Genomic DNA, 22,382 nt, shown 5'->3' on the forward strand with positions numbered 1-22,382 from the left:
TCTACATTCACTAAGCCTCATGTGGGAAGTCACTCACCGCACTTTATAGTTTCAACTTTAAACCCACAAATCTGAGGGGTTAGGTAAGTGTAACTTTCAAACTAACCGATAAGTCGCGCCGAAGCTATCGGTCTATCGGGCTTTTGCGCGTGAGGCACGGGCCATCTCTGCTTGCTGGACGTAAACAACGTAAAATCGGGAAATTAGGAAAAGTCCAGCGGAGCGGGAAAGCAGGCAGATCAGAGAATTTAGACGTGCTCCACCGGCGATGGACGCGGAGAAGGATTCTATTGCGAGCGGAGCGGCATCCGCCTGCAAACGTCAGAGGCGCAACACTGATTCCCAGAACGACGGTGGGTCTGGAAACGAGGCGCAGGTTGGGTAAGTGTGGTGTCTTTGGTTAAGCAAGCTCTGCAGCTTGGATAACCCATTGATTTTTTTCCCGTGGGGAACCAGCGAGGAGAACACTGTCGCCGCGAACCAGCCTTTAATTAACTGCGACGCAATCGCCACCAACAACAATAACGAAGAGCACGACATGGCGAGCAAGGAACACCCGCTCCAAGAGGAAAGAGATCAGCCAGAGAAGGATCATGCTAATGACATTGAGCCTGTGGAACTGCCGGATATAGAACAGGCGAGCTCCTCCAATCTAGTGTATCAACAATTATCGCCGGAAGCAGCCTCCGCTGCGCTGGTTTCCAATGAGCCAGAAGCCACCGGTACCATTGAGCCTATTGACAGCGACGACGATCCACCTACTTCCCCGACACCAGGTGAAGCTTCCGAGGCGGTCACCACACTCCGCTTCAACCCACGCAACATACCAGCCACGCGCTCCTATCGTCGCATCAGCATAGAGCTAGTGGGCACGGTGACCGACTCAGAGTCAAGCGATTCCCAAGCACCAGAGCTGGAAGAGGGGACCGAGCACGCGGAAGAGGACAGCGATGACGCGGCGGACCCGCATATAGCCGAGTCCGCTGACGACAGTTCTTCCAACGACGACATGGTACGCTATTCACTTTCCAGTGAAGATGATACAACGACAGAGGTAGGTTATTTAGCTTTAAGCGATGGTAAGGATCGTACATCCCTAGGTTACAAAATTAGTTACTTAGAGATAAGTTGGGCTCTTAATGAATCCTTACTAACAGGTTGGGAACTTGCAGGACGAAGTGGAGTTCAACGAGCACGTCAATGCCGCCGACCGCGAGAAAGTGGACTACGCCGTGGATGAGGTGATGTGCAAGTGCAAGCCCAAATACACGTGGAACTACGATCAGGAGCTGTTGCAAAGGGAGCACAACATAATTAACCGGATTGGCTGGCGTGGCGGCCACACTTCGGCCTTGAGCTTTGGCCAGGGCTACTACGGCTCCCGCCAAGTTGTGGAACAGTTGACGCTGCTCAGCTCGCTAAACGAACACGACGGCTGCGTCAACTGCCTGAACTTTAACCGAGCCGGCGACTTGATTTGCTCCGGCTCCGATGATCTCACCATCGTCGTGTGGGATTGGGCGAAAGAAAAGAAGCTGCACCGCTTTCGTTCCGGCCACAATATGAACATATTCCAGACGAAGTTTATTGACAGTGCCGGCTGCTTGGACATCGTGTCCTCCAGCCGTGATGGCCAGGTGCGCCGATCCGTCATTCCGCCCTCCGGAGGCGCCGTTAAACCCGTCCGCCTGTACACACACAGCGAGTCCGTTCACAAGATAGTCCTGGTGCCGCACAGCCGCCACGAGCTGATGAGCGCCGGCGAGGATGCGGCTGTCAAGCACTTTGATTTGCGCGCCAGCAACGCTGCCACCACGATGCTGCGCTGCGTGCACGACGAGGTGAATAAGCGGGCCCGGGTGCGCCTGTTCAGCATCGCACATCATCCATATGCGCCGGAGTTCTGCGTCAGTGGATCCGACGACAAACTACGCGTTTACGACAAGCGCAACCTTGCGCAGACCCTCGTCCAGATGACCCCGAGCAGTATTGCGGATGTGAGCATGTGCCGCGCCCCAGGCCAGGCAGTCTAATCTCTGTTTTCTTCTCGTGTCCAGACCAAGATCACGCAAATCACTTGCGCCGTGTACAACCACAGCGGCAGCGAAATCCTGGCCTCTTACAGCGATGCGGGTATTTACCTGTTCGACAGTCGGAACAACCAGCCCGGCGAGTACTTGCACTGCTACCAGGGTCACATGTAAGTACTGCCTGCAGCACCGAGTGTTCTGGCACTCACATATCATCTCCTGTCCCTCACAGCAACAGCCGCACCATCAAGGGAGTGAACTTCTTTGGACCCAGATCGGAGTATATAGTAAGTGGCAGCGACTGCGGGAATATATTCTTTTGGGACAGAAACACGGAGGCGATTATCAACTACATGAAGGGCGACCACGCCGGCGTTGTCAACTGCCTGGAACCCCATCCCTGGATGCCGGTGCTGGCCACCTCTGGACTTGAGCACGACGTCAAGATCTGGACACCAAATGGACCTGAAAGGGTATGTTCCACACATGTAATTTATGAAAGTTGTAATGAAATCCACTCTCCGCAGAAAGTCCCCGATGAGGACTCACTGAAGCAGACGCTGCAGCGCAATTTTAGGCGCAACCTGGTGGACAGTGTTGACCTCGATATCAACAATTTCCAGTACCTTATACGCGGCTTCCTGCAGGGATCCGAAGGCTCGTATTTGCGTCGGAGACATGCGTCCTGGCAAGGGCGTCAGCCGCAGGACGACAACAGCTCCAGCCCCAGCGACGGCTCTAATCCTTCCAACCCGGTTTTCCGGCGGCGCAGCAGCAACAGCTCCGACGACACAAATGACGAGGGAGTAGCCGCTGCAGCTGCGTTGGACACGCTGCACTGCCGCACGCAGTGAGAACTCCCCAAGAAGCCGGGGACGTGCTTAGAAAGGCGTCCTCGGCCATTATATAATTTTGGATATAACTATGTTAGAAAGCGTTTCTGAAGCTGTGAATTTGTAACCGTAACACATAAGTGCGCATATTTTATTTTTAAACAAGGTTTAATAAATGCTCATTGAGAATAAAACACTGCACTTTGCTTTAATGATATGCGTGCTTATATGATTTAATGATATGATAATTATTATGAATGAATCAATGATGCCTAACAATAAAAGGACGCCCAATGGAGCTCAGTCGTTGGTCTGGCAGATGAGGGCCACGCTTCGCTTGACCCAGTGGGATGCCTTGACATGGGTGTTCAACAGGAGCGGTACCACGTAGTTTGTGGAGTGACCTGTCGTGGACAGCGTTCCCTTGCGCTCGGCGGTCTTATAAAGCGGGCAGCGGTAGCGGGAGCCCTCGACCACATCTACGAGGCCGACGGGTCGGAAGAAGATAACGGGCATGGCATAGATGAGCACCTTGGGAAACTGTTCGACTAGCGTGTTCTCGCGCCAATCCCAGCGGGCGCCCTCCAGGTACAATCCGTTGCAGTACACGCCGTCGTCCGGAGGCGAAGCCTTTGTCTCCACCTTGAGCACGTCGTAGTCAAAGGTCAGCGTGTCGATGGGGATCTTGTACTTTCGGGCAAAGTTCTGCATGGCGCCCGTGAGGAAGGCCTGCGTGAAGAAGAATCCAGACAGCCAGAAGGTTGGGGGCTTGCCGTTATGATGCCAGTCGTGGAGCCAGTTGAGGCGCTTGTACAGATCCTGGACGTAGGAGCCAAGTGGCTTCAGGCAGGGGTACGACTTGGACATCCACTTGGTCGGGATGCGGTTGAACTTCATAGCTGTCATCACGTTCTCCAGGTCGGGTGTCATCACGATGATGCCCTTAATACCCATAGCCAGATCGCGACAGGTGCTGCGGATCTCCTTCTGTAACTTGAGAAACCGTTCCATCTCCTGCACCACCACTGTGTTCATGGACTCGTTGTAGTCCACTGGGTACTTTTCCGCCGCCCCCTCGATATCCATATCCGGTGGCATTTCGCGCTCGATTTGCTTGATTGTTTCCAGGATTACCTGCTCCACACTAACCCCTGCGCCGGCGGATCCCGCAGCCTCGCTGCCCAATAAAAGGATCATCGAGTCCAGCAGCGTCTTGGTCGTCTGCAGATCCCGTGTAATGCCGGAGTTGGCGTGCAGGCCGTAGACCTCGGGCGGCGCGAGCGAAGGGAGGTTCTCGTCCAGATACCGCAGGATCTCGCGGTGCTCCGTCTTCCGTGGCAGGATGTAGCGATCGTCGCTGGCAAACCTATAGCGATTGTCGGATACGGCCTGGGCGTTGCAAAAGTCCGCAAGGATCGTCACGATCAGCCGGCGATCCCAGTTGTCCGTGACCCTTCCGCCGTAGTTGCACTCGCTGGTCAAATAGGAGATGGCGTCGTACGGCACGTGATCATATTGGTTGAGCAGCATCTAAAGGAAGCAGGCTAACATAGATACATGGAACATCTACATTACAGTAGCAACTTACGCTCAGCTGCAGCACCGAGATCTGCAGATCGGACTCGTTGAATCCGTAGGCTATGTTCCAGCCCAGTGGGCCGTACTTGCGGCGCTCCTGCACAACAGCATGGAAGAAGCAAATGCCGTAGAGCAGCCGGGTGAAGGCGCGGTCCTGTTTGGCACAGCCCGTGTAGAACTCGTAGTCGTTGATGGGCTCCGAGTTGTAGGAGCGCATCAGATTCTCCTTGAGTCCGGTCGGCGGTTCGTTGGTCATTTTGACGCCGTTCTGCAGAATGGTCACCGGGAACTGGGGCGTGGGATAGGCGGTTAGCCAAATGCGGAAGTTGGCTGCAATGGAGGAAGGGAGGGATTGGGTAATTAGGACTTTCAAGCTTAGATATGCATTTGGGACACTCACGCGTGGTGTTAAAGGTGTCCATGTTCTCCCAGAGGTATTCCAGGTAGGGCATCCAGGAGGCGGCCAAGTGGCAGTTCTGCAGGCACACCCAGTAGCCCATTTCCTGGGCATTCTTGATCAGAGCCGTGGCTATCGGACCCTGGCCCTGGCCTAGCGAGATGCTCTGGAAGCTCTCCTCCTGGCCCATCTTCTCGGCGAAGGCCAGCAGGGAGCCGAGTGGGTCCGCTCCGGGAGAGAGGATGAACACCAGCGGCGTCAGAGCAGTGGAGTCAGCATACGACTTGGAAATGTCGAACTCCGGCGGGGTCACATACTGATCGCCGATGCACTCGGCAATGAAGATGCGCACGGCCAGGAAAACCGAGTCGGGCCGCAGGGCCTTCAGCACAATGATCTTCTCGAAGGCGGTGGTCTTATCTTGCCAAGGCGGAGGCAATGGCTGCTTCTCCGGGGAGGAGTGGTCGTAGATTGCCTGCCAGGCATGCAGATGGCTCCTGAAGTGTTCCACGATGCCACGTAGCTCCTTGAGCTCCTCCAGACGGAGCACATTCAGCCACACGGTCTCCGTAATCCAGCTGGGGTCCGGGTTCGGTGGTATGTTCAGCGACTCCTTGGCATTGGTCACTAGGTGGGCAAAGTGGCGCATTTCCACCTGGCCCGTGCCCAGCAGGATGCGAGCAGTAAGAATAAATGAGTAGAGCAGCTTGTCCTTCTCGAAAATGGACCGGCACACGTTGTTGTACAGATTCCGGGTGAAGCCGTCCACCAGAAACTTAATGCGCCGCGGCAGATCCTTGGACTTGTTGGCCGTCTCAATGGAGTACATGTACAGATTAATGTACCAGTTGAGTGAGAACTGGTACATGGGATCGATGTTCGGCAGATCTGTGATGGAGTAGTAGAGTATGGACGAGTGCACTGCCACGGGCTTGTAGTTCAGCCGGAAGGCCTCGATCTTGGCCACAGTCTCCTTGGCTGCCTCCTGCTTCTCGACGATGTCCTTGGACAGCCCCTTGGAGTCCGCCAGGATTTGGATGGCTGCCTCGTTCTCCAAGATGTCACCGCCTGCGCTGAGCGTCTTCAAAATCATGTTCTCCGCATCCCGCAGAGCTCCTTTATTGGCCGCCGCCTCCGTAGTGAGCGTGATGCGCAGCTCCTGCAGGTCCGGCCGCTCCTTGGCCACCACAATGCTGAGCAGCTGATCCATCAGGGCATTCTGGGTGAGGGCAAAATTGATGACGGTCACCTTGTTGAAGGTCTCCGGTAGAAAGTGCGGATTGCGCAGATTGCAGGTCATGTACAGGCGGAAGTTGGGGTTAACCGGCACCACAGACTCGCCCAGGCTAATGTGCTTGACTCCGCCCTGCACGAAGGTCTGCCGCATCAGGATGGGATCGAGCGGCACCTCCAGCTCCTCCTGCACGTTCTCTATTATCACGGGTGTTCCGTACTCCAGGGCCTCTGCTATCACCCGCATGTAGTTGCTCTGGTTGAACTTGACGCAGTTCAGCCGGTTCTTGCGCTCCATGTTCTTCAGCCAGTTGTTGGCCTGCGCCTGCGGATCGATGAACAAGCTGTATCGGCTGGAGTTGGCCGAGATGATGGCATTCTCGCTGGAAAACTCGTCGTTGGGCAGGCCGTCCAGCTGCCAGTTCTGGATGGTCACCTCCAAGCCGAGCACATCCGTGATCGAGTAATGGGAGGAGCAGGGAATCTTTAGGTCCGTGACCTTCTTGAACCAATCCCTTACGCATTCGGAGCGGTACTGCAGATTCACTGCGGAGAGGTAGGCAATAATCCCGCAGGATATGAGCACATCGCCAGGCAGGTGGTCGTACAGCTCCTGCAGATCCTCCGCAGCCTTGTTCCACCGGGACTTCTCCCCACCCAGTCCACCGATGAGAGCCTCCGCCCGGAGCAGCTTGTTGCGACAGTTCTCGGCGTGTTCCTCTGTCTTTTGCATCTCAGCGTTGGCCTTGTCCAGTTCGATGTTCAGCAGGGCCACCTTTTCCTCCAGAGCCAATGCCAAGGCCCGCTTTTGGGCCAGAAACTCCATGGTGTCGGCGTACTCCTTTTCGGCTCCGGCCAGCTTGGCCTTTTTGGGCGCCACCACCTTGGCCACCTCGTCGTACATCATCATAGCAATGATCCACTGGCACAGACCCTTGGCAGCACTGGAGGCCTTGGCCACCACCTTAGGATCGAAGTCCTTGTTGGGTATGAACTCCTTGCGGATACGCTTAACGATCTCTGTCGGAATATTGTCCTTGTCGAACTCCTTGAGGCCCGGCAGGAAGTTCATCTCTCCCAGAAGACGCTTGCTCGGTCCCCAGTAGTCTTGGACCATTTTCCCAGAGGCTGGATCCGGGATGCGCTCGGGCGGAATGCCCTTGATCACACAGACAGCAGCCATAACCAGCTTTATCACGGGCGGTGGATTCTTCATCGACTTGACCAGTGTAATGTCCGCCGGCTTAAGGGTGTTCAGTGCAGCCAGGGCATCTTCCAGGACGGGAATGGCCTTGGCCAAGTCCCGTTCACAGTCCTGCTTCAGCACCTGCGCAGCCTCGGCCTGCACGGATGCCACTTCCTCGTCACGCTTCACCTGCTCGGCGGCGGCGCTGGCGGCGAGCGTCTCCTTGTTGATCTCCAGCATCATCTTCCGGGATGATTCGGCCAGGGCCACCAGCTTGGGTTGCAGCGCATTAAGATCCCTCTGCATGATGGAGATGGCGGCGGCTGCCTGGGCCAGTGTATCCAGGCCCCCAATGTAGCGCATCTTGGCCAGCATGGTCTCACTTTGCTTGCGCTCGATGAGCGTCTGGAAGGAGCGGATCAGCTCGATGAAGGAGGCGTTCGTCTGGTAGATGTGGCGACCCGTCATTTGGCAGAAGGCGCGCGTGGAGCGCGCAGCCGTCGTGTGGAAGTACTGGCAGGTGTCCATGATGGCCAACTTTATGTCCTCACTGGGCACCTTGACATCGACCAGCGACATCTTGGCAATCATCTGCAGGGCCTCCTCGGGCCAACTGTCATACCAGTCGATGGTGCAGCAGTTGACCAGCGACGGATAAAGGCGCACCCGTGTCCTAAGGGCATCTCCGATGGGCGAGAAGCTGAGGATCATGTGCAGCTTTTGCTTGCAGCGGTCCACGAAGAAGGAGAAGACCTGCAGCGCGGACACGTCGATGTTGCGATTCCCGCCCTGGGCGGCCAGACGCACCATTTCCAGGACCTCCTGCTTCTCGTCGATTGGAAAGATGTTGGGTACCTCGCCCTGGTTCAGCAGGCAATCAATGTCCTGGAGGAAGAGCTCCATCTTGATCTGGTTCTCGGTTATCAAGAACGTTGTGTGCTTGTTCATTCCGCCCGCCTCCTTCAAGATCGCCTTGATGTCGTCGTGCCAGTCGTTGGCCCCGTAGTTCTTGGTGATTTCCGGCTGGAAGAACGAAGTCTGCACCATGTTGGTGGCCAGCTTGGTCAGGGACTGGCGCCCGGAGCCGCCCAGTCCTATGATCAGGGCACTTGCTCCCTGGATGGAGATGATGCGGCATATGCGGTTCAGATGCTGCAGAGCAAAGGTGAAGAGGGTAATGTCCATCTTGTTGCGGCGCGTGGAGTTGTAGTCGTCCAGGCTGGTGAGGGCTAGGTTCAGGAACACCTCCACGCTGGGCACCTCCTCGTAGCGCCGCTCATCCGCAACGCTGTCCTCGTCGAAGTAGACGCCGAACAAAATGTTGCTGGCCGCCTCCATGGTGAACACCGGTTCGTCAGGGCCCTGAATGGTCATGGATGGATTCTTAGAGGTCTATATCTATAACTGCTGGTGATCAATCTTACCTGAACGCAGTACCTCTCGAAGACCGTCTCCACCTTGTCCTTGAAATTCGCCTTGAGGCACTCGTTCAGCTTGTCGAACATCCACTTGCGATCCACGTCGTCCACCAGGCGATCGTAGAAGACGCGCATCGCCTCGTGGTACCAGACGCGCACGAAGATCTTCTTGTCTGCCACCGACTCCTTGCGCACCAGGGTGCATCCGGTCACCACGCGTGACATGTCTCGCAGGTTGAATATGTAGTGCGACTTGGCTGGCGTAGCCCTGATCTCCGACTGCACGCTCTTGTAGATGCTCTGTGTGGCGCTCACTATCTGGTTGGTCACCACGAACACATCCTGTCCGTGGCCAGCGCGTCGGAAGCCATTCAGCGCCACGTTCAGGAATATGCGGAACATACTGTCGTCGCTGAACGTGTTGATGGAATACACGTTGAAGTGGTTCAGGAAACGGGCGTAGACGTCCTGGCGGCTGCCGCCGGGCAGGCCGCATGCGGCCATGATCAGGACATTGTGGATGTAGACCTTGGAACTGTCCTTCAGGTCGTAGACATGGCCGTAGTCGAAGAACTGGCGCAACAGCTCCAGTGGCGGCTGGGCACCGTAAACCTCCTTCACCGGCATGTTCATGTCGTCCACGAAGAGCACACTCTGCATTCCTTTGGGCGGACCGTAGATGCCTCGCTTCCACTTCTGCAGCTTGGATATGAGAAGATCTTGGCACTGGTTGGCCGAGATCATTACCGTGAAGGTGATGAATCCCGTCTCGAACACCTCCTTGTCCAGCTTGTTCATCAGGTAGTTCTGCACGTAGACCGTCTTGCCGGTGCCCGTTGGTCCCACAAGCAGCATTCTCTTCTTGTGCTCCACGTGCATCTTCAACAGGTGGATGTAGCGAGCGGTGTCCACGGTGGGCACTATGACACCAGTCTTGGTCTCCTCGACGTCCATACGCTTGGCGAGATCCGGCCAGTATCGCCAGGCTCCACGCTGCTTATACTGGAACACGTAGTCCACCAGCAGACCCTCTGTGGGCGGAGTGATCTCCATCTTGCCCAGCGGCTCCGGGGGCGGCGGTTCAGTGTCCCAAAGCTAGGGTGGATATTTTATGTAACCAGGTACCTAAGTTAATTTGCCGCACCAATACCTTTTTTAGGAACGCGTCGAACTTCTCGCGGGAAGCTGTGTCCAGCACTCCACCCACTCCCCAAATCAGAGCGAACAGTATGGCCGCCTGGAAGTAGCTCTGGATGTACTTCTGGTAGTCCTCCGGGTTCTCCTCGATCGCCTCCGCGATCTGCATGTCGAACAGGTCGAAGGTGGTCAGCATGCAGTTGAACTCCCCGGGCTTGATAAACTGGCTGCAGAACCGCCGGACGAAGGTCTGGCACTGAAATTGATAGAGATAGCTGGATAGAAGATGAGCTTCTGGGACTGAGAAGGAGTACTTACGGGCGGCAGAAGCCACTGCAGCAGGGCCATCACGTAGGGCACGCCCTCTTCATCAGCCCATCGAGGATCGGCCTTCTTCAGCCAGGTTTTGGCGAAGGAGCGCCACCCGAGCGTCGAGGGCTCCATGTAGATCATGCCACAGCGGGAAACGGTGGCTGGCGAGGCCTGCGCCAGATCCATAACCTCGAACACCATCGACATCTCGTTGCTCATGGTGATCACCTCACCGCTGGTCAGGCACAGCTTTTTGTTGTCGTCCAGCACCGTGTTCATGTTCTCAATCCAAACGGCGTCCACGGGACCATCGAAAATGACCTGAGATCGTATCGTATTTTCTGCAAATGGCAGTTGGAACGGTTGTGCAAAAGACTCACCCACTTCCTGTCCGGCGTGGGCGTCATGGCAAAGTCGCGGAAGATCTTGGCCACCAGGCCGTCGGTCCACTCGTACGAGATCGGGTCGAAGGAGCCGTACAACTGGTTCATGGTAATGGACTTCGGGTTCATTATGCCCATTTGAACGTGCTGAAAGTAATTGCTCTTCTGCGGCGCCTTGATCTTCAGCGCAGACAGGACCTTGGCGAGGACCTGCAGCGTCTTGGACTTGCCCGCCAGCGGTTCGCCCACCAGCATGAACCCGTGCCGCACGATGATCATTTCGTAGGTCTGGATCACCTTGAGCAGGAAGCTGGGCGCGGGCTCCAGGACTTCCTCCAGGCAGACGCGCTTGAACTCGGTTTCCACCAGGGAGTAGTCAATGTGTGGCAACTTGATGCCCGGGAATATGTCCGAGATAATGCCCTCGAACAGGGGAACATCGAAGGAGAGGAACTTGGGCAGGTTTACGTCGATTAAGCTCCGCAGCAGCAGGATGTCCTCCACCTCGTCCGGATACTGCTTCTTAATGTTGCCGCAGGCGGAGAGCACCGTCTTCACGGCTCGCATGCCGTAGTCGTAGTGATTCTGGCTAGACAACTGTTCCGAGCAAAGTCGGTAGGTGGTCACAATCTTGACGGCCAGCTTGCGGGCATCCACGAAGCCGTAGGAGTACAGGGAAATCTCCCCGATCATGGCGTAATCCGGCACCATCATGGCCACAGACCGGAAGAGCACTTTCAAATTATCCGGCAACTCGGATCGGCCGGCGTAGCCGGGATTCATGGTGATGCAAACGTAGCAGGCGGGATTGAGGGTCAACTCCGTGCCTTCAAACATGAACTTGGCCGCGTTGCTGCGAACAGCTTGAATGATGAGCAGGATCTGTTGCGCCACCACGGAGAGCACCTCCAGCTCGATTCGATTGAACTCATCGAAGCACGCCCAGGCACCGCACGAAGCCAATCCCTTGAAGAACTTGCCCATCGCCTTGTAGTCCAGGCCGTCGGAGCAGTTGAACACCTTGCACTGCACGGCCAGCGCCTTGGCCAGATCCTTGGTGGTCTCAGTTTTTCCCGTTCCAGCCGGGCCCTCCGGAGCTCCGTTGAGATGCAGTTGATAGGCGCCCACCAGGGTGCGGTAGCAGCGGTCCGTCAGCGGGGTGATCACCAGGCGATCCGAGTTGCCCAGATATTCGTTGGCAAAGGGCACAGTGGCGTTGATGATTCTCACCCAGGTCTTGTCGTCCTCCCAGTAGTATCGCATCTGGGCCAGCCACTGGAAGTCGAACTCACTGCTGACCTTGTTCTTGATGAGATCCTCGGACACGTCCTTGGCGTGAACATCGATCACGATCAGGGACTTAATGGTGATCCGGTTAAGGTTGCTAATCTTCGGCGAGCGGACCAAGGTCACAATGTCGTTCAGCTCCTTGGACAGTTCTTGGAAGAAGTTCAGCATAATGGTCATGTTCCCGCCAAACGTGCGGCGCAGGCATCCGTGGACACGGGCTGCCCAGTACACCTGCGAGATGGCCAGCACCGTCATCTGGGGCCACTCCAGAACCCACTCGTGCCGCTTTACCTTTGGATAGTGGGCAAAGGATAGCTCGTTCTGGTAACGCACTGCCTTGAGCATTTCATCCTCCACGCCGATGAGCCACTTCTCCACACTTCCGCCGGCCGCCGCTGTGGAAACCTGCTCTATGAACTCAATTGATTCCTTGTCACTACTGATCATGGCCAGCACGTTCTTGGCCGCATCGAACTCCAGGCTGTTGATGCCCTCGAAGCACTTGCTCAAGTGGGGAAGCACGCGGAGCGGATCCTTTGTCTCCGAGAGAATCTCCAGCATTTCGTCGTTGGCCAGAAAGAAGAAGCGCGGGAAGTACAGGCGCTTCTTCTCCAGATAGTTACTCACTCCGGTGGCTATGTCCTCCAGCAACTCGTTTGCCTTCTGCAGGGACTCCAGCAGACCCGAAACTGGCGCTGTTTCCATCACCAGCGGCTGTCGGAGGACCAGGCCCATGTTCCTCGTATATGTCTGCTCCACGATGACGAAGAGGCGACCCTCCTCCGGCATCTGGGCCACGATGTCCTTTGATGAGAAGATGGGCAGAAGGTACAGATAGTTCGCCTGCACCTTGCCCCACTGGTCCAGTGTTTCATTCACGCGCATGATCTTCTCATACCACGCCCGCACCTCCTCCTCGCAGGGCTTCATGAATGCCGAGCCCCGCATGACGAGCGTCTTGAGAATGTGGTCATCCAGCAGGGCTTGAATGTCGTCCAAGCTGTTGAGGATCTGTACGCCCGTCTCCTTGTAGGGACCATAGGGAAACACCCTGGTCTCCCACTCCTTGATCATGGCCTGCAGGGCGTTCCACAGCTGTAGTTCCTTGTTTGCTCCGATGCTGATGATTTCGAACTGGTCGAGGATCGGGTCCAGGCCAGAGTTGAGAATCTTGCGCAGAGTGGTGCCCGCATCGGGTGTCACGTCAAATCCTGCAATCTCGGACATCTCCTTCCAGTGGCGCTTGCGCAGGGCGGGATTACACATTGTGTTCACTATAAACACGCCAGTGGTGAAGTCTTTGATCGACTGTATCATCGAGGTGCACAGTCGCAGGGGCACTGGGTGTTTGGCCGGATCTGGATCTTCAGTTTGACCCTGCAAAAGATTCGATGTGCTATCACAGAATGGTCATGCCCAGTGATCTCACCTTGAATTTGCACACGGGATTGTCGATAAGATCCTGCTTGATCTTGACCCTGTAGTACTTTTGGTTCTTCTGGAACTCCTTGAGGTAGTCGTCTGTGGTTCTCTCCACAAACTGTGGTTCCAGGTACTCGAAGGGCCCGTCGTTCCAAACGCTCAAGTAACGCTGCCACTCTATGCAGCATCTATAAATGGAATCGGTTTCAAGATCTTTGGTTCTTCCTTAAAGATGCATCACTTACTTCATAAGCTCGGCAAAGGGGTAGACAAACGTTTTGATGACCTCCAGTGTGGGATACTCGGTCAGGGCGATCTTGAAGAGCTTCTCTTCCTTGTTGATCCACGCCACGTAGTCGTCGAAGGTCTTCAGCTGGTCTATAAAGTTTTGCAAAATGATATAGCTATCGCGGAACTTGTCCGGTCGACTCATGTCATCAATGACGGCCAGCTTGGGCAGCAGCTCCTCTATGTCGGAGTTCAGCTTCTTGATGACCTCCTGCAGGTGCTCCTCGAAAGTGAACTTGAACTGCTCCTGCTGCGAGGCGTTATAGTCGCAGATGTCGTTGATGTCCTTGATCCAATTGATGGTCTTGATGGTCAGGTCAAAGTGGTACTTGGACATTTCAGTGAGCTCCACGATATTGGTGCCGACTTGCAGGCAGTATTGGATGCGGTCGGTCAACTCGGCGATCTTGTCCTTCTTCACGTGGATCATGTAATCCGCACTCTCGAGCAGCTCCTCCGTTGATTTCGGGATCTCCAGCGCCCGGTACTTAATCTTCTCGAACTCGTCGCATATCTCCACCTCTGCCTTGATGTGCTCCCGAATGATGATCGTGGTGATCTCGTGAATCAGATTCTCGGCCAGGGTGCGGAGCCCAAGTATGGCCGGCTCGTTGTGTATTACGGCCATCACGAAGTATTCGGTTGCGGGCTCGCTCCGCAGCATTTGAATGAATCCGTAGTACATGTCGATCCGGGCAAAATACTCCTCGAACTCGTGCGGTTCGGACAGAAAGTGGTTGAGGGCGTCTCGCTCCTGCCAGGAGTACAGCGCATAGTACTTGTCCCGGAAGCCCTCGATGTACTGAGTTACCTCCTGGTACGTGCGCAGGATAATATTCTGAACTTTGTCTATCACGTCCTTTAGATAGTTATCATTCATCTCGATCTTCAGGTAATCGTTCACCTTCGCATAAGCGGCCATCGATGTGAGTGTCTGCACCTGCGGCTGCAGTGGCTCCATGCGGTAGCCCACCATCGAGATCTCAGTCGCGATCTCGGCGAAGGTGCGCAAGATGGACCAGACATTGGGCCGCGTGTCCAGATCACTGGAGAACTCGGACCACTCCAGGGACATGGTCATCATGGGCATTGTGCGCGGGTGACTGCACATCCGGTTCATTTCCTCGAAGGTCCGGATTTTCATGTTGGTCATCTCGCGGTTCATCAGAGCTTCCAAGGCATTCCAGGACCGCTTCCACGTGCTCATCGGCATTACCCGCTTGCGCAGCAGCTTGCGCAGCACCAGCACAATCTTTGGGTACCAGGTCCACCTCAGAAAGGTGTTTACCTTGTCCAGTTGGTTCTGGATGTACTTGCGGTAGAACTTGTAGGAGAGCGCCTCCCGTCCGCCCAGTCCCAACTGTTGCTGCATGGCGCCGGTGGCCAGCACGTAGTTAAAGATGCAGGCCAAGTTTGGCAGTTCTCCGACCGATATGTTGAGGATGGCTCTCAGCGGAAGCTGCAGGATCAGTAGCTTCTGGGCTATGCGACGTCGGTTCTCCAGGAAGTTGCTGTAGTTCTGTGTGCGACCTGGTCGCCGAAACCCGATGTCTGGGCGGGGCAGTTCGAACTGAGCCGGATCCTCGTCGGAGAACTCCGGATGGCGCAGGATGTTCTTCATGCTATAGACCTTCATAAGTCGGTTGAACTCCTCGTGGACGTCGTGCATGTAGGCCTGCACCAGCTCCGGATACTTGTTCTTCAGGCGCTCCGAGGCAAAGCTTAGAATCTTGGCCTCCGTGCGGCGCAGCATGGGCGGCACCACAATCTTCCTCACCTCGCGACGTAGATTGTCCTCGTAATGGGATTGGGGCAGGAGGCGCATATCCGGCTCCGGCTGCCACTGCTGGCGGGCGACCCGCACCTTGACATCCGCCGCCTTTTGCTTAAGGAACTGATAGTGCCGGCGCTCGTGAACCTCGCTGATGCGGAACTTCAGCAGGGGGTTCTTCATGTACGGCTCATTGTCGTACTTGGTGATATCCGAGGCCGGGCGGTGCATCCGCTCCAGCTTCTTGGTGTACATGGTCGAGCCTTCTTTGGTTGGGATTTCAAAGTGCAGGTATCCGGTTTTCCAATTCTCTGATAGTTATTGTTGCTAAGGCGACTTGTTGTATTTGTTTTGTTTGTTTCCGAGGGGACGACTTCCGGTTCGGCGACCTTGGAGGACAACTACACGTAAGTGTTAAAGTTTATGTTTATTTATTGATCGATAGCGTTATCAATTCGATTGAAAATGACATTATAGATACAGAGATTAACAACAGTTTAGCAACAATAGTAATAGTTACAATAATAATTACATAACGTCTCGCTCCTCCGATTGCGTTCGAGTATACAAAATTCTAAAACACCCGAAATGTTCGTCAAAAAACAGCCTTAAGTGTATGTCCTATAACTTACGCAGCATGAGGGATTGGATTGGATACGGGGTGAGGGGCCGGTAGGTGCGGGACGGGATGTGCTTGTATAGTGTAAAGCGCATTACAGTTCACAAAGTTGTACGTATAGAATTACAAAACATAGATCAGCGTGTCTCCCTCACAATAGTTTCTATAGATTCGTATCAAAGAAATTGCACGTGTTTGATTTGACAATATTTAAATTGGCTTCTTGTGTGTGTTTCATGTTGTGTCTAGGTACTTTAAAACGTTTTCATATCCCATTCGCCGCAACTGCTTCGGTTCAAGCGTATCTCTTTTGGCCCTAAATTAATAACATGTAGCGATCTATTTAGGTGTTATAACAAAAAGTATACATTACTATCCGCTTTTGATATCAAAGTAAATTCAGTCATTTCAGAACTGATCGTTAAGCTATGATGGGCCAACCCAGAACAGGCCTGATAGTTCGTGATTATTGCGTAACTACATACCTACTGGAGTAGGCGAATATGCATATTAAACATTACATAGCCTAGGGGCAACAGTAGTGATTGACTCTAGTTCGCTGCGGTTGGGATTCATTGGTCCTTCGGCCGCTCCACTCGCTACCTCTCGAACTGCAGCACGTAGTCTTTGAGCGGGCCCGGCAGGTTCAGGCAGTTGATGTTTTGGGCCAGCTTGCGGTTCATCGCCTCATAGATGGCCCAGCGGGACAGCTGCTTCAGACTGCGCGGCCGACGGTAGAGGGACGAGATCAGGGCTATCAGCTGCTCCGTCTTCTTACTGGGCACCTGTGCCACGTAAAAGTTGTGCAGGGACTTGAGGCAATTGAAGAGCGGTTCGTGGTGCATGGTCAGGTAGAAGAGATGGATGACGCGCGTATACGTCGCGTGCGGATCGTTCAGGATGAAGTCCTTCTTCGTGATCAGGATGATGTAGTAAAAAAGCAGGTAGCACGAGTTGGTGCGAAACGAACTGCGGAACGTAGCTAGCTCGTTGGAGAAGATGGCGGTGCCGGGCGTGGTCTTTCCGCTTAGCACTATGTTGGGGTCAGCCCCGTACTGGATCAGTGTCAGTGTCAGCTCGTAGACGCACTCCATGTCGTGGCAGGTGCGCACATTATGCACCATGTCCATCACCGCCTGCAGAATATGCTGATATGTCTTATTGCAGTCCAGGCCGTGCTGAAGCAGCATCAGGAGGATGTTCTTGATGAAGTCGAAGTTTGTGCGCTTCTGGGCATCACAATTAAGCGTAAAGTTCTCGCTAACCGTAAACACGAGCACGTGCAGTGGTTTAAGGTTGGCGCGGTAGGCGCAATTGGGATTCGCTCCGTGCTGCAGCAACATCCGAATGCAGTTTAGATAGCAGACCTGCAACCAGGGATTAGCTTTGGAAAAAATAAAATGGAATATACGAGACAGACCTTCATGGAGTGTGTGAAATGATGCAGGTGATCCTTATTAATTAATGGCACTAGCAGAACCATAATGGGCACCGATCCATCCCTTCCCACGATGTTGGGGTCACCTGAAAAATGAGATTATTATTGAAACTGCTGAAATATCAATGTTTTACCAACCATTTTCCTTAATAAGCATGCTGAGCAGTTCGTAGCAGACTTCCCAGTCTCGCAGGTGTCGAAACACACAGGCCATGGCACTGTTCCCCGCTTGGTTGATCGATTGCTTTGCCCCGTTCTGCAGCAGAAATCGCACTAGGTGCAACACGTCCCACTTGCTCCACTTGTCGTACCCGTACCGGGCTTCCTCAAGGGCATAGCGCACTATCAGGGCGTGCAGTGGAGTGTTTCCCAACGAGTCGGGTGCGTTGATTAGCTCTTTGCATCCTCGTTCCAGCAGGATGCGAAGAGTGGCTAACGTGTCTTCAGCAGATTTACGAGCAGCAAAAATAACTAAAAATAATATCCATGGTTAGTTATTAAAATATCAGCATCGGATCTTTCTTTTCATAAAATAGGAACTCACCCACATGCAGCAGGGTCATTTGTTGGGTGCAAGTGCGTACGGTTGTAATTGCACCCTGATGAATGAGTAGCTCAAGAAAGCGGCCATCATGAAGGACGGCATGGTGAATCGGGTAATACTCGTCCATGATTAGATTGATTTCCTCCGAGCGGGTGACCACTAATTGCTGCACACAATTCCAGGCGCCGCGTTCGCAGGCTAAGTGCAGCAGCGGCTTCTTCACGCGGAAGGGGATCCATGGCTCCTCCATCTTTTGGGTGAGCAGGCTTAGCACATTGTACTGATCCCCGTCGATTGCGTAGAAGAGAGCGTTCTGTAGCTTTGTATTAAGTCGCTCGCTGACATCGTCAACGTTGTTGTGCCACTTGCCGCTCTCTTCGCAATTTCTTGTATGGGCGGCAGGAAAACACATCCGTGTGTCCACGTCGATACGTGCGCCGTGCCGGAGTAACAACTCCACACACTCCTCGTATCCACGCAGAGTGGCGATGTGCAGGGGCAGGGAGCACGGCGAGCGATTAACGTCCGGGCGGTGGCGGTGCAGCAGCCACTTTGTGAGATCTATGTGGTTGAGGCCGACGCTGCGTTGTAAGATGTTGTAGCCATAGTCGTCATGCATGGCCAAGATGTTCTCGTTCTTTGGGATCTGGATGAGCAGGCTCTCGAGGGTCTGCAGAGAAACCTTCGGGTTCGCACGCAGGATGTCGAACAGCGTCTGTATGGTCTCCTCGGTGGCCTTGGACAGCTTCCCGTCGCGATGCGAGAGGAGCGCGGATCCGGAGCGGAACACCTGGCTCACGGAGCCACCCATTGCTCTGGCTTCTACCCTTTTCGGTCGCCTAACACTGCACTGTCATACTAGTATCTCCTGCGACGCAGTTTCCGGGGAAGATCAGTAGACGGCAAAATGCGTATCACTTCCGAAACCGTAAAAAATCAATAAGAGCCTTTAAACAACCGCCCAGATCAGCACTGAACGACGGCTGGGAGGAGAAAGGCTGCCCCGATGGCTTCAGTCGCAGAATCCCACATCCCTGTGGCGCGTTTTCAGGTTAGATTCAGCGCATCCGGGCATTTCAAATTTATCACAATCACAAAAAACTTTGGGATTAAATAAAGTATATTATAGTATAGGATTTGTGAGGCCCTATCGGCAATCGATATCAGTTGGTAGAGTGTAGTATCGTTCATCGATAACAAATTCTATCAAAGCGCGAAAGTTGGGATAACTTATTTAAATTTAATTTACATGGCAAGTGAAGTGCGTAAATGGATACAAATCTACAGGACCAGATTCGGGAACAAAAGGAGCAAAGGAAGCAGCTTTAATCTCCATAACATGAGATGGAAGCTCTGCTTCTTCTTATCGATATGTGCAAAACAACTAGCGGATGTGTAGGCTTATCGGCTATCGATTCGCAGTGAGTGTACAGTGAATACTGGAACGTAGTTACTGTATTTGTTAAAATTAAGTTGAAAAAATTATTAATAATAAAATACTAATATATAAATTGAACGCTTTTATATATTTTTTAAGTTAAAAGTAACTTTGGTTTTTCTAATAAATTTTCCTCTCCAACCTCATTAAGAAAAGCGGTTTGCCTTAGCCTCTCTTCTCTGTAACTAATTGGCGCCCAAAAATAAACGAGCGTCTTGGAAGTTTAGTTTGCTCGTAAAAATACCGCCAGAATCATGACCAACCGCCTGGAGACCAAATACGAGAACCTGAGCAGCATTTTCCGGCTAAAGGGACATGACTACCAGAAGCAGTTCTGCCACCTGTATGCCCACCGCCTGGCCGAGATGACGCGCCTCCTAACGCCGCTGGCCCAGAAGAAGTGGGGCAACAAGGAGCCTATTAAGAAACTGTGTGAGCTGCGGGGCGAACAGGATGTCCACTGCATCTTGATCGGCACCATCTTCAAGCATCAGGCTCACAAGCCCAGCATCCTGCGGGACATTTCTGAGGAGAATCAGTTAGCGCCGCAGCCGCCAAGACAGAACTACTCGGATCCTGAGGACAAGATTGTTCTGGAGGATGAACTTCAGCGGGTGCGACTTCAGGGTCAGCTAAATGGGCAGTTTCTGGCAACCGGAGTTGTGTGCGCTGCCCTCGGTGGAACAGACAGCGAGGGATTTTTTAACGTGGAGGATATGCTTTTCTACGAAAGCGGACCTCAGAAGCCACTGGCCCCTATTAAAAGAAGCCGCCTCCTGGTACTGGCCTCTGGGTTGGACCAACTGCAGGCCCACAAATTTGTGGAGGCCTTGAATCTCTTTCAGTACTGGCTGGCTGGCAGTCTTGGCAACGGCAAGGAAGCGGGCTCCATGGTGCGTCTTATCGTGGCTGGAAACTCGGTGAGAGCCAGTGCCATGGCACATGTGCCCACTCTCCAAGTGGCACGCACCCAGGCGAACGCCAATGACACAGTCCAGGCCGTGACCCAGCTAGACCAGTGGTTTGCCTCATGGGCACGCAGTTTGCCCGTCGACATAATGCCGGGAGCGTTCGACCCGGCCAACTTTATGCTACCCCAGCAGCCGTTCCACAAGTGCATGTTTCCGCAGGCTGCTCAACTGGCCACCTTCCAGGCGGTGACCAATCCGTACAGTTGCCGGCTGGATGAGGCGCTGGTGGTGGGCACATCTGGCCAGAATGTATCGGATCTGCTGCGCAGCACTTCGCTGGACTCGGCACTGGATGCCCTACGCTGCACTCTCACCTGGGGACACGTTGCTCCCACTGCACCAGACACTTTGGCCTGCTACCCGTACATCGACAGTGATCCGTTCATCATGCGCGAGTGTCCGCACGTGTACTTTGCCGGCAACTGTGAGTCCTTTGCGACGGAACTGCATGAGGGCGCCGAAGGCAAGCGCACCCGCCTGGTCTGCGTGCCCAGTTTTAGCCGAACGCAAAGTGTGGCCGTTGTGAACCTGGACACGCTGGACTGCCGCCTGGTCAACTTTAGCGTGGATGCAGAATAAGAAATTCCATTAATACTAATAATACTACTAATAATACACCCTGTTAAGTATTGAGAGTCGCTGGTTTTATTCGCTATCCTAATGCACCACCGGGCCTAGCGGCTCGCCCCTGATGTTGGCCAAATCCAGGCGGGAGTCGATGGTCTCGTCTATCAGTCCGATCACTGCGATGTTGTCCCCCCGGATGATGTGCAGTCCCAGCACGATTTGCTCGATGCCGGAGGTGGTAGAGAAGACGCGCTCATGGCACTCGTCTATGATGATATTGATGGTCTGGTCGAATCCCTTGAGTGTCCCGATGAAGTTCCGTCCGTCCGCCGTGATGATGGACACTGTGTGATTGATATACGACTCCAGACCGGACATTTTAGCAGTCTTTCCTCCAAACAGAACAAAATAAATACGAATTGTGAAAAAGAGGATAGCGACGCGCTCTCACCGATAACGATAACCGCGCCGGAAAACAGCTGTTCCGGCTCTGGTGCTCATGTAATCGGTGCTCAACCTTCTATTTTCCGAAAAAATTAAATTAAACTGCTTAAAATGCTGCGTCGCCTTGTACATGTGGGTGCTCGGGAGCTGAGCCGAGCTCAGTCATCAACCGCCACCGCGGAAAAGTGGGACCTGTACGCCGGAGTGCTTGTAGAGCGCCTGCCTGTGGTGTCCAAGGCCCTAAATCCGCTGGAGAAACAGTTCCAAGACTTACTGTGGCGCGTGGAGTACGAGAACAGCTTGAAGTCCAACCATGAGCTCAAGCACGAGCGTGAGATCGTCCAGGCGGAGCTCATTAAGCAGGGCAAAATCCAAGTGGACCTGGAGGACGGCGGATCCAAGCAGACGGCCCAGGATCTCAAGGACGCCTACGTCGAGGAGCTGAAGAAGTTTCAGCTGGGCTCCCGCACCACGCCCGATGACCAAGCCAACAAAACTACCTCCACGGACCGCTGTCTGGAGGAAACACTCTACCTTTTGGTACAGCAGAAGCTGGGACAGCAGGAGCACCTGATTCTGCCGCAGGGAAAGCGCCAGGAGGGAGAGTCCATGCGTCAGACGGCTGAAAGAGTGCTCCGCGAGAGATGTGGCCAGGAGCTGCAGGTTCTTTTCTACGGCAACGCCCCAGTGGGCTTCCACAAGTACAAGTATCCCAGCAACCAGCGGACCGAGAGCGTCGGAGCCAAGGTCTTTTTCTACAGAGCATCCCTGCGTTCCGGCCAAGTGCCTGAAAAGGTGACCAAGTTTGAGTGGCTGCCCAAGGAGGCGCTGAACGGAAAGCTGACCAATGCAGCCTATGCGGAAAGCATTAAAAAGTTCTTGTTGTAATCGTAATTGTTAAAAATGTTTTTTATCTAACAAATAAATATAAATGCCCGTTGGAATAAAAACTCCAGAGGAAAAGCTACTAACTGCCTTTCAACCGGGAAGAATTAGCAGAGGTGGAGATAATTTTTCAACTTGAGAAATGGTTCCTTCTTCGAAATCAAATTATTGCCTCCCCTGAATCTCAAATAAAGACTC

General features: G+C 53.9%; 6 protein-coding genes across 6 annotated transcripts; 3 read left to right on the forward strand and 3 right to left on the reverse strand.

The window, feature by feature from the left end:
* Positions 1 to 107: 107 nt before the first annotated feature.
* LOC6543767 (DDB1- and CUL4-associated factor 8) lies at positions 108 to 3,057 on the forward strand. The gene is made up of 6 exons (XM_015158149.2): positions 108 to 381; positions 457 to 1,054; positions 1,173 to 1,997; positions 2,058 to 2,200; positions 2,263 to 2,503; positions 2,558 to 3,057. The coding sequence occupies exons 1-6, from the start codon at positions 269 to 271 to the stop codon at positions 2,882 to 2,884; spliced, it is 2,247 nt and encodes a 748-aa protein (XP_015013635.1). The 5' UTR covers positions 108 to 268; the 3' UTR covers positions 2,885 to 3,057.
* A 34-nt stretch (positions 3,058 to 3,091) lies between these two features.
* On the reverse strand, positions 3,092 to 15,642 carry LOC6543768 (dynein heavy chain 12, axonemal). The gene is made up of 9 exons (XM_001971160.3): positions 13,465 to 15,642; positions 13,227 to 13,407; positions 10,505 to 13,174; positions 10,131 to 10,445; positions 9,826 to 10,068; positions 8,682 to 9,770; positions 4,842 to 8,619; positions 4,452 to 4,771; positions 3,092 to 4,393 (listed from the first exon to the last, which is right to left on the reverse strand). Exons 1-9 carry the CDS (start codon positions 15,531 to 15,533, stop codon positions 3,164 to 3,166), a joined length of 11,895 nt encoding a protein of 3,964 aa, XP_001971196.2. The 5' UTR covers positions 15,534 to 15,642; the 3' UTR covers positions 3,092 to 3,163.
* Positions 15,643 to 16,088: 446 nt separating this feature from the next.
* On the reverse strand, positions 16,089 to 19,055 carry LOC6543769 (ankyrin-3). Its single transcript, XM_001971161.3, has 4 exons — positions 17,880 to 19,055; positions 17,474 to 17,806; positions 17,318 to 17,421; positions 16,089 to 17,264 (listed from the first exon to the last, which is right to left on the reverse strand). The coding sequence occupies exons 1-4, from the start codon at positions 18,688 to 18,690 to the stop codon at positions 16,497 to 16,499; spliced, it is 2,016 nt and encodes a 671-aa protein (XP_001971197.1). The 5' UTR covers positions 18,691 to 19,055; the 3' UTR covers positions 16,089 to 16,496.
* Positions 19,056 to 19,271: 216 nt separating this feature from the next.
* LOC6543770 (DNA polymerase delta small subunit) lies at positions 19,272 to 20,921 on the forward strand. The gene is made up of 2 exons (XM_001971162.3): positions 19,272 to 19,300; positions 19,469 to 20,921. The coding sequence occupies exon 2, from the start codon at positions 19,572 to 19,574 to the stop codon at positions 20,865 to 20,867; it is 1,296 nt and encodes a 431-aa protein (XP_001971198.1). The 5' UTR covers positions 19,272 to 19,300; positions 19,469 to 19,571; the 3' UTR covers positions 20,868 to 20,921.
* On the reverse strand, positions 20,911 to 21,342 carry LOC6543771 (U6 snRNA-associated Sm-like protein LSm8). Its single transcript, XM_001971163.3, has 2 exons — positions 21,307 to 21,342; positions 20,911 to 21,242 (listed from the first exon to the last, which is right to left on the reverse strand). The coding sequence occupies exon 2, from the start codon at positions 21,231 to 21,233 to the stop codon at positions 20,946 to 20,948; it is 288 nt and encodes a 95-aa protein (XP_001971199.1). The 5' UTR covers positions 21,234 to 21,242; positions 21,307 to 21,342; the 3' UTR covers positions 20,911 to 20,945.
* On the forward strand, positions 21,310 to 22,266 carry LOC6545940 (39S ribosomal protein L46, mitochondrial). Its single transcript, XM_001971164.3, has one exon. It carries the CDS (start codon positions 21,411 to 21,413, stop codon positions 22,185 to 22,187), a length of 777 nt encoding a protein of 258 aa, XP_001971200.1. The 5' UTR covers positions 21,310 to 21,410; the 3' UTR covers positions 22,188 to 22,266.
* The last annotated feature ends 116 nt before the right edge of the window (positions 22,267 to 22,382 follow it).

The sequence above is a fragment of the Drosophila erecta genome, unplaced genomic scaffold (assembly GCF_003286155.1).
Source record: "Drosophila erecta strain 14021-0224.00,06,07 unplaced genomic scaffold, DereRS2 tig00000021-arrow-pilon, whole genome shotgun sequence".
Taxonomy (NCBI): domain Eukaryota; kingdom Metazoa; phylum Arthropoda; class Insecta; order Diptera; family Drosophilidae; genus Drosophila; species Drosophila erecta.